The 10347-nt window shown below is 43.2% G+C and overlaps 1 protein-coding gene across 1 annotated transcript; it reads left to right on the top strand.

Annotated features, from left to right (window-relative positions):
* Positions 1-1468: 1468 nt before the first annotated feature.
* Positions 1469-3444, top strand: LOC148030154 (protein ANTAGONIST OF LIKE HETEROCHROMATIN PROTEIN 1-like). The gene has a single exon (XM_087686427.1). The coding sequence runs from the start codon at positions 1611-1613 to the stop codon at positions 3021-3023; it is 1413 nt and encodes a 470-aa protein (XP_087542553.1). The 5' UTR covers positions 1469-1610; the 3' UTR covers positions 3024-3444.
* The last annotated feature ends 6903 nt before the right edge of the window (positions 3445-10347 follow it).

The raw sequence follows: 10347 nt of genomic DNA, 5'->3' as shown, positions 1-10347 counted from the left end.
GTAATGTTAATCGTCAGACGAACAAGGTAAAAAATTTAGAAAATCTAAAGCAGAAGGCATAGGCCAATGCAAAAGTGAAACGGAAGACGAAGGCGCGCTAAGAAAAATATGGAAGCACAAGAAGTGTAGAAAAGTCCTAAATAAAGGAAAAATACGCATAAGAAAAAGCGCAAGTCAATACTTTTGTAAAAGAGCGCAAGCACCTCATGGTTTAATTTAAAGAGCGTCAAGCTCTCAACTGTGCAATTTGTAAAGGTAAATGGACGGTAGGAAGGAAGCTAGGAAGCTAGAATGACAATGGGGAAAAAGGCCTAGGCCACAGTCGGCCATGTAAAAAAGGGGATAAGGGGATAACCGCCCAAAAGGGATTTAGGGTTTTGTATATAAAGTTGAAAAGTGAATGAGAAGCTCATTCTTGTATGTGGCCAAAACTGGCTCTCCTCTTCTTCTTCTTGTTCTTGTTCTTGCTTGCTTGAGCTTGTGCTTAAGAGAGGGAGTGTGAGAGTGTGAGGGAGTGAGTGCGTGAGGCTGAGGGACCGGGGAGGAGAAGCTCTCAATCTTCTCCTCTCTCCTTCTCTTCTATTCTCTTCTCTTCTCTTGCTCGTGGCAATAGAGCTTGGAGCATGGAGCTTGAGGAGCGAGCTTGCTTGAAGCTTACACTTGGATCGTGGAGCTATCAGAGTACGCGGGAGAGGAGGTAACTCGATCAGTATAGAGGTAAGCTCACTACACTCGTAGATATGGATGGCGTGTCGGCTATGTGAGTGGTAGCCATTAATGCTCGGCTTGGAACGCTTAAAGCAATAAGCGGTCCGTGGGTCTTGCTCAACCGCTCCTACAATTAGTTTTATCGAAATGAACCACAGAGTTGGTGAACTTTTGCTTTTGCCAAAATGCACAGCCCTCCCAAAAATTATGGGATAGAGTGATCCAACATGTTACATGAAGGCGTTTAGTACCATTTGGGTGTCACCAAATACCCAGCAGAAAAACACCCTTATAATTTATTTTATGTTAAACCTTGAATGGGATTGGGGTATGTGACTTATGAGCTCTCTCTCTAGTGAGAAAATCTTTTGGGAGAATAAAAAGGGCGAACAATTCATGCTCATTAAGACACCTAGGTTTAATGTAATCTCACATTTTAAAGATTTACCTCTAAAACATTGAACTTAAGAGCCGGAAGAACCTTCGTAGTCAAGGATTTTAGAATCAAAGCCTTTGAATACAGACGTTTTAGCTATTCTAATTTTTATTAGAGGGAAAAAAGTTTCCGGAGGGAGGACTGTGTACGAGGTCGCGGGTTCGAATCTTAGCAAACTGTTTTGCCTTCTGGGGTCCCGGTCTCTGTTAACTGTCCTGGCCCGGAGCTCGATGAGAGAGAGAGAGACTGCTGTCTGCAGATGCTGCAGGCCTCTCATGAGAGGCACTCTTTCAGAGACCCTCTCTCTCTCTCTCTTCATGAGTACTGTTCTTTGTTGTCATAACATGAGACACGCGCTCTCTCTCTCTCTTCTCTCTCCCCCCCTCTCTCTCAACAGTGCGTTATCACAGACGGGGTAGCTAGAGCGAGCGCGAGAGCCTGTATCTTTCTCTCTCTCTCGGGGCCGATGGAGCGTCCTCCTGCTGCGGCCGCCGGCCATGGCCGCAAGAAGAAGGAAGAGCTGGCCGTGCTTATGTCTGTGGTGGCGGCCGTAGTCGTCGTGGTGCAGCGCTTCCTGACAGAGCACACCCTGCTGTTGCTTCCCAGCCAAACCCTAGCCCTGCAGGAATCCGTCCGCGCCACCAAGCTCGCCGTCTCCAAGCTCCAGCTCATGCTCGCCATCGCCGGCCATCTGCCGGAGGGCGACGACACCACTGACCAACAACCGCCACCTGTCAGTCCTGCAGTCGTCACTACCGTCTCCTCGCCTTCCTCATGGTTCGACCAGTTTCTCTCCGGCCCCGCCGATGACGTTGCCTGGCGCCACCATTTCCGCATGACGCGTGGCGCCTTCTCGCGCCTCCTTGCGGCGGTGCGATCCGCGCTGACCGACCCCCCGGAGTCCAAGCTGGCTGCCGCGCTCTACCGCATGGCCAGCGGGGCGAGCCACTGGCACGTGGCGAGGCGCTTCGGACTGGCGGACGCGGCCACGGGCGCGGCCGGTTTCCACGAGGTGTGTAAGGCGCTGCAGGCGCGGCTGGGCCACCTCTTCGACTTCCCGACGGCGCCGCAGGCTCTGGACCCGATCATCGAGCAATTCGAGCTCCTGGGCCTGACCAACTGCTGCGGGGCGGTGGGCTGCAGCCGGTTCCCGGTGGACGCGGCGGGCTCCGAGGCGGCCTACTACGAGAGTCCGGCCGGGTATCCCTGCGTGGCCATGCAAGGTGTGACCGACGCGGCCGGTCGCTTCCTGGACATCTCCGTGGGCTGGGGTGGGTCGATGCTGCCTGCGCACATCCTGCCCGGCACCCGCCTGTTCGCACGTGTGGAGGAGTCCCACGAGCTGCTCCACGGCCGCCACGTGGAGCTGCTGACGGGGACGCCCGTGCCGGAGTACGTTATCGGCGACGGGGCGTACCCGCTGCTGCCCTGGCTGATCACCCCGTACCCTGCCACGCTGGCGCTCCCGCTGTCGCCAGTTCAGCAGCTGTTCAACGGGGTCCACGAGCGGGCGCGGGCCAGCGTCAGCAGGGCGTTCCACATGCTCAAATCCTATTGGTCGCTGCTGGCCACGGGGGAGCTGCGGGTGGAGGACGTGTCGTGCACCGTCGCGGCTGCATGCATCCTGCACAATTTCCTGATCGACGGCGGGGAGCCTCTCTCGGCGGAGCAAGAGCCATTGGACAGCGACGATACCCATCTGCCTTACTCGTCATACCATCACTCATATCATCATCACCACCATCATCATCATTATCACCATCCCCATCATCATCAATATTATCATCATCATCAGTTCGATCCTTATGCCGCAAGCATACGTGATGCCCTCGCTTCCCACATCAGCGCTGTCTCACGTCTCCATATGCACGTGCCCTGATCAAAATCTCTCTCTCTCTCTCTCTCTCTCTCTCTCTCTCTGTCTGTATGTCTATACCTCTGCCCAAACGCCCCGAATTCTAATCAGAGCCTTCATACAACCTCTTTTTGAAGCTCGCTTGTGGACATGGCATTCCTTACCCATCCGACATCGATTGACCTTCTTAAAGTAATATGCTCACCTAATACACAATGATCTGTTAGAAACCGAGAGCTTTTCTCTCATTTTACAACTGCAATAGGATGCCCTTAAAAGAAGACATACACATGAGATCATACGTATCCCACACTATATGTACTACTGGTGGTTACATAAGTTGAACTTCTTCGAGTGGTTAAATTGATCTCAAGTATTCTAAGATGGCTCTTGTATGGGTATTAATCCTCAATGTAGGTAAGCCAAATCTATGCTTACTAATGTTCTAGTGCTTTACATGAAAACATGTGGGGTAATCAATGACATCATGTTCTTCCACAAAAGACTCACACATAAACACCTTAGAGTGTCATATTATTTCATAGATGCTTTAGAGTGAACATTCTCAACTTGTATAAACCTTGCAGCCTTGAGATAGAGTTTGACACTGGAAACATTGCCAACATCCTTAGCAACATTCTCAACTTGTATAAACCTTGCGGCCTTGAGATAGACTCAACACTTGAAATATTGCCCACATCCGTGGGCCAACCCTACATCCTTAGGGCCGAGTTGCACTTGGGGTAAGTGGGGGGTACCCCACTATCGCCCTTAGAAGTTGCATGGGGGTTGGGGTTTCCCTAACCTTGGGAAGCCCCCGCAAACACCCTAATAAATGAGGGTGTTATCATAGGGTTAGTCATGTTAATGATGGGACCAAAGCACTGAACAAATCAACAAGTCTACTAACTCACCAAGGTTTTGACCCCACTTTAATGCACCCATAGTAGTGAATGAAATAGCAATGACTATTTGTTGAATGGGTTTCTGACAATTGAAATTGTTTCACTAATGGGAGACCTTTCGATGCAACCACTTAGCTAACCGGATCAGCAAGCCAGGGCCTTCACGCCAATAGTCTTGGTGCAACACAACTCTTATAGAAATCCACACCTTTACATCCTTCAAAACGTAGATAGCATGTCCTTTGAATTCCAAGTTTTGAAAAATGTGGTAATTGGATTAGGTACAAGAAAATATGTACATCCTTCAAGAAAGGACAAACAACTCAAGCAAGTTTAGTTTAGTAACAACTATCTTAGCACTATGATACTTGAGGATTGAAATGCTTGACAAGCCTAATTCAAAGATCAACGTTTCTACTAATATGATCACCAACCTTAGCGATCGCAATTAGGACCCTTAAATACAAGTGCCTATGTGTGATTTTCCAAGACGAAGTAACACCATTGCTTGTATGACATGCCAAGTATCCAAAAGACTAGTCATTTTCCCTTTTGCAATAGATAGAATTTATTCTTGAAGTCAATCTATTGTGAAGTCCTACTTTGTATATCCAGTAAGAGGTGAAAAGAATCTTCCTTATTGATAAGATAAAGGGGATGACTACGAGGAATTTTTGTCCATTTGATAGGCCTATTTCACATTCATTATAAATTTCCCTCACTATCTTTCCAAGGAAAAGACAATAATTACTGAGGATTGGCCTTCAACCTTTCCCACAAATCTAAAACTAACACATCTTTCCCAAGGGCATGCACCTTATAGAACATGTAAGATATCATGTGAGTTCAAAATAATTGCATTTTATTTGGTAAAATGTACAATATTATATTTACAAAATGGGATTTTAAATTACAATTTGAAAAAAATCTATAAGCTTAGTAAAGTAAATGGGGTCATTGTATGGCCTTATAGCATGTAAAGAAAGGGTATTTCTTAATATCCTTTGACCACACATTATATAGATAAGTTCTTATAGGTGCATCCCCCCCCCCCCCCCCCACTTGTCTCTCGCTTTTTCCGACCACAGATTAGACTTATCAATTGATTTTAGCTTGGATCTTAGGGGCTAACCTCTTGCTATCAAAAACTTCATATCAACTTGTTTAGTTCTTCTCAAAGTAGGCCACACTTTTTAGTTTTGGAAAGTACTAAATTTAGCTAGTCAAGCTCCTAAGAAAGTAGAAATCCATTTCTAAGCTCATGTGTTTTCTTCCAATCAAGTTAGATAGGATCCCAAACATACTCATAAACTTTACTCCCCTTTTGATGCAGCTTAAAGTATAACCACATTTTTGAGTGATAGGTGATATTCTCATAGATTTAACAAAGAGCTTTTAGCAATGTTGGTATGTCAATAGAGGAGTCACCTTTAGGTGTTCATCCTATCTCATCACAAGTGCTAAAAGTATGCTTCTAACCACTTATAGAGCATCACTAATACCTAAGCCTTTAATCCTAATATTCTAAATCTTCACCAATAATATATCTTGATCCATGTCATGCTATGTCAAACTTTGTCAGAAATAGGAATTGTGAGTATCCAACATCTAATAATAATAAGATGAGCTTGTTGAGAGTCCAACAAACACACCCATTCAAAGTGAGAATGCATGGAGCACAAATCACTTATTCAAAGTCGTCCATAAAATTTGGCAATAATTTGACCCAAACCTATAATATATGTGACCTAGAGAACTTTGCACTATCCCACAGAAATTCCCAAAACAATTTCTCCATCTACTTCCTATAAAGACTTTTAGAGAAAAGCATCTAAGTACTATGTAAAGTGTAGTTGAATATATGTTCCGTTGTAGTTAGATGCCTAGAAAAATTAGGTGTTGAAGACTTCCAAGTTCCCACTTTATATTTGACTATGCCAATAGCCACATACATTTTTGCTTACTCATGAATCAATCTATAAGAGCCATCCAAGGTATTTGAAGACATTTTTGGGCCTTATATCTTTCAAACAAAAGTCTATTATCACTCCCTCATTAGGATCTAATTGCAACCTTAATACCTTGGTTTTGGTAATGTTGGCTTGGGATCTCAAGGCTACAGATTAACCTTCATAAAGCGTAAATAACATCAAGGCTCATGATACTAGGCATATCTTCTTGGATGTCATTAGCATTGTCCTTAGCAAATATTTGGATACTAGTAAAATTGGTTCCATTTGAAAGACCTACAACTAAAGGATCCAAATTTCTAGCAATTAATAGATGCTAAATTCAAAAATTACATGAGCAAGAGGGCACCGTTGTCTTAGACCTGCAACAATTTAGGTAGAGTTTAAGATAAAGGCATTATCAAAGAGAGACTAAACCATAACATGATATTCTCTCTAAGAAAAAATAGATAAATTTCCTTCTAATCATGTCACTAGACTTATTAAGATCTAAGTTAATCAAGACAACTTTGGTATCTTATGACAAGACAAGACACTTTAAGGATATAGAGCCATAATGACACAGGTTAGTGACACTTTTTTTTGGCATCACTATAACCATTGGTATTAGCCTCATATGAGCATTGCTATGTATGCCAATGGCCATAGTGATGTGCTTTCTAACACGCATTCTAATACCAATATCTACACAAATAATGATGGCATAATGTGGAAAAAATAGTGTTGAATGCATAGCACGGTGGTTTTAGCTTCGCAAGTGGGCATAAATGAAAGCAAGGGAGATCAAGAGAGAGAGGGGTGGAGGGTGGGTGGCATCCTTGAAGAAGGAGATGACTACGAAGGAGAAGAAGAGGAGGAGGACGAGGAGGGAGGTCACAAAGGACAAGAAGAAGAAGAGGATGACCACGAAGGAGTGCTTCTTCAATCTTTGAGGTAGTACATTTCTCTCTTCTCTCTTTGTTTTTCTTTATATATATATATATATATATATATATATATATATATATATAGAGAGAGAGAGAGAGAGAGAGAGAGAGAAAGAGAGAGAGAAATAGAAATAGAAATAGAGAGAGATAGAGAGAGGGAGAGAATTAGAGAGAGAGAGAGAGAAATAGAGAGAGGGAGGGAGAGATAGAAATGGAGAGAGAGCGGGAGGGAGAAATAGAGAGAGTGAGGGAGAGAGAGAAATGAAGAGAAATAGGGAGAGAGAGGGGGGAGATATAGAAATAGAGAGATAGAAAGAGAAAGAAATAGAGAGAGGGAGAAAGGGAGAGAAATAGAGAGAGAGGGGGGGAGATAAATAGAGAGAGGATCTATTTTTGGTTATGCAAGTCATGGGAAACAATTCAAAGAGCAAGATGGACCAATATTACACAAATAAGGAGCTGCATGAGATTTTCACGCATATGTCTCCAAATCAAATGGTGTGCTTTAGAGACATTGTAGAAGAAAATTTGTCTCGATAGATGTTTGAGCATTCTGTGCATTCTACATTAGCACACTCCAACATATGGATCTCCAACAGGCAGAGATGATGCTCTAGGTTGGCCAGGGAGGGAGGCAGCTCAAGTATGCCCCTAATGGAGTTGGTGGATGATTTGGGGAGCCACAGACTCACCACAAACTTCCTATTCTCCTTGTTTTGGAGGTGGTTCTAGGAGGTGCTTGTGGAGATACAAATGTTGGGACCACGTGGCCCGTTAGTACTCCTCACTCCCATCATAGTTTTAGAGAGGGTGGCTCTAGTGCTTGCTAAGGAGGCACCGGTGCAATGTTCCCCTCCTATCGATCATTATTTACCAATATGGTTGCACCTATAAGGACTTACACTCCTATAACGCTAAGGTTTGCTTAGCCATTTGTGGGTACCACTCCTCCTATGGGTGGTACTCTGAGAGGTGCCATTTCTGTAAATACACCAAATGTAGATGGGTCTCCTAGTTATTCTCAAGAGTGTGGTTATAGATGGGAGAGAATGTCATACACATGAATGATGAGGAGGAGAGACTAATTGCACATATGCATGAGTTGTGTCGATAGGTTTTTAGGCACAATATGTTGGATCACTGAAAGAATTTACTAGAGAGTAGCAAGGACTACATAATAGTGTCCTTGCACGAAGAGTTCCAAGTACTACCTATACTGCCTGATCATGTCTCCAATGGGATGGATGATGGAGGTAATGCACACTTACATATCCCATAGATAGTCAAATGCGTGGAAGGCAATGAAGAGTGGCATAGGAAAGCCCGACGAGCTAGACCAAGAGGACTAGAGGAGGCTACAAACTCTCTCGAGAGTGATGGTGACAATAGCAAGAGGCAATGAGAGGGCACGACTAGAGTTGTGCATTGTCTTGAGTGGTGACCACAATACCTACTTGGAGGACTTTGTAAGTTTATTACTTATGTTCACTTTCTTATTGTGGTGACCACAATACCTACTTGGAGGAATTTGTAAGTTCTCTATTACTTATATTCACTTTTTTATTTTATGTGTTGCTTGTAGTAATAACCTAATTCTAACAATGCTACTTTATCAATTTTTCTACAGCACTCCATTAGTAGGCTCAAAGACACAATATGTAGAAAGACATAGTCTAACTGCACTTATTGATAAGCTATATGCACATGATGGTCCGGTAAGTCATGTCTCTTTCATGTTTCCAATTTTTAGTTCTTGTGATACATTGTGTATTCTAAATTTATCTTTGGTTATGTTGTAAACTCCTTTCAATGATCCGTTGCATCAGGGCAAGCTATAAGATGGTGAGACTATAGCCAAACCTTGGATTCATATAGAGTACCCCTCCCTTTTTTGGCCTTACACTCCATATATACTCTTTCCATTGATTCTATATGTAGCTTTCTTTATGCACATCTTTCTTTCATTGTATGTAGGTGAGATACAGGTCATATTTAGCGACATTTATAGATAGTTTTCCCTATGGTTATTCCTCCTCCCTATCATTTGATCTAGTACTATGGAATGTAATGTTGTCATTATACTTGTTTATACATTCAATCAATGAATTTATTATTCTTGGCGAATCATGATATACAAATTTTTAACAATAGATATATATTTTATTTACAAATGAATTATTGAACAATATTAAGCCCATGTGGCTAGTTTTTTTTCCTCTCCATAACTGTCACTATTTATGTTAGAAAATTACCCTACAATTGTTGCTACTATTTGTAAAAATTACACAACGCAGTGAACAGAATCTGAGAAAGAGATAGAGATAGAGAGTACACAATAGATAAGAGGAGAATCTTTAGCTCCAAACAACTGATATAGAGATGGCTCTGTCCACTCGTGCACTTCCACAGTGAAGCTTAGATGGCGATCTAGATAGAAGATAGGTTAAGAGCTTAAGGCTAGCTAGAAGAAGTCTGACTAGGTGAAAGATAGATGATCCATGGCTGTGAAGGGGTTTAGCTTTTATAGCCCGTGAAGGCGGTTAGGTCAGCATGACCGAACTACCATATGAGCCTCCACTAGTCGGCCAAGGAATATTTTAGGGAATATTTCCTTTGTCGTCGGGCCAAGGGCGCTGCCCCCGAACCCCCGCCAGGGGGGCCGTTGGCCCCCTTGGGACCCTCCCAGCCAGGGGCCACTTCCGTGGCTCCCGAACCCCAAAATAGGGGCCCCTTTTAACTCCCTTACCCCGCAACTCGATGTAATGTGCCTTGAGTTGCTACCAGCTCAACTACTCAGTCCAACCCAAAGATTAGACCCACAATGGTCACCTTTTTGCCAGCCGGTCACATAGACCTCATCTAATATACAAGTCAGGACTCACATTTGGTTTCTCCTCATAGTGGGGGCCTTACAAATTTGAGCACCATGGATCATTGGTGGCACCTTATGAGGGTGGGGCATTGAGCATATCTAACACTATTAACATCAAAATTATACTGTCACCATTACTATTAGCACTGATGACAGCATCACTTTATAGAAAATTATAAATCAGTTAGGTTAAATGCATTGCTACACTAATCATGGTGTCCCTTATCGTGCAGCAAGCCACAAGGACATATGAACTAGATACCATGCTTAGAGCAAGCATAAGGAAAGCCTTGTATCTCTATGTGCCAAGTGAGCCTGGGAACAAATAGTCACATGCAATAGAGCAAACCAAACTACTCCCTAGTCTTATGAAAAGTAGGAGAGGAAGTATGATGCTAATGACTAGCTAAAGAAAATGACATGCAACAAATACTTCGAGTGCCAAGACATCAGAATAGTATTTAAAATTGAAGCCTATTTTGGGTGTCACTATGGATGTCCTACCCTTGATATGCCATGAGATTGTGACATGGGAAAAGGGCTAGTGTAGTGCCCCAAGTACATTGAATGTGGATGCGATTTTCTTTTTCTTTCTTTTTTCTTCTCTTTTTTGTTTTTTAATTTTTTCTTTTTAAAAAAATAAACATAAATACAATACATGATAAGGTACAATAG

Source organism: Lygodium microphyllum, chromosome 10 (assembly GCF_053477565.2).
Source record: "Lygodium microphyllum isolate KBCC chromosome 10, Lygodium_microphyllum_v1.1.10, whole genome shotgun sequence".
NCBI lineage: Eukaryota > Viridiplantae > Streptophyta > Polypodiopsida > Schizaeales > Lygodiaceae > Lygodium > Lygodium microphyllum.
This window is presented reverse-complemented; position numbering and strand designations above follow the sequence as displayed.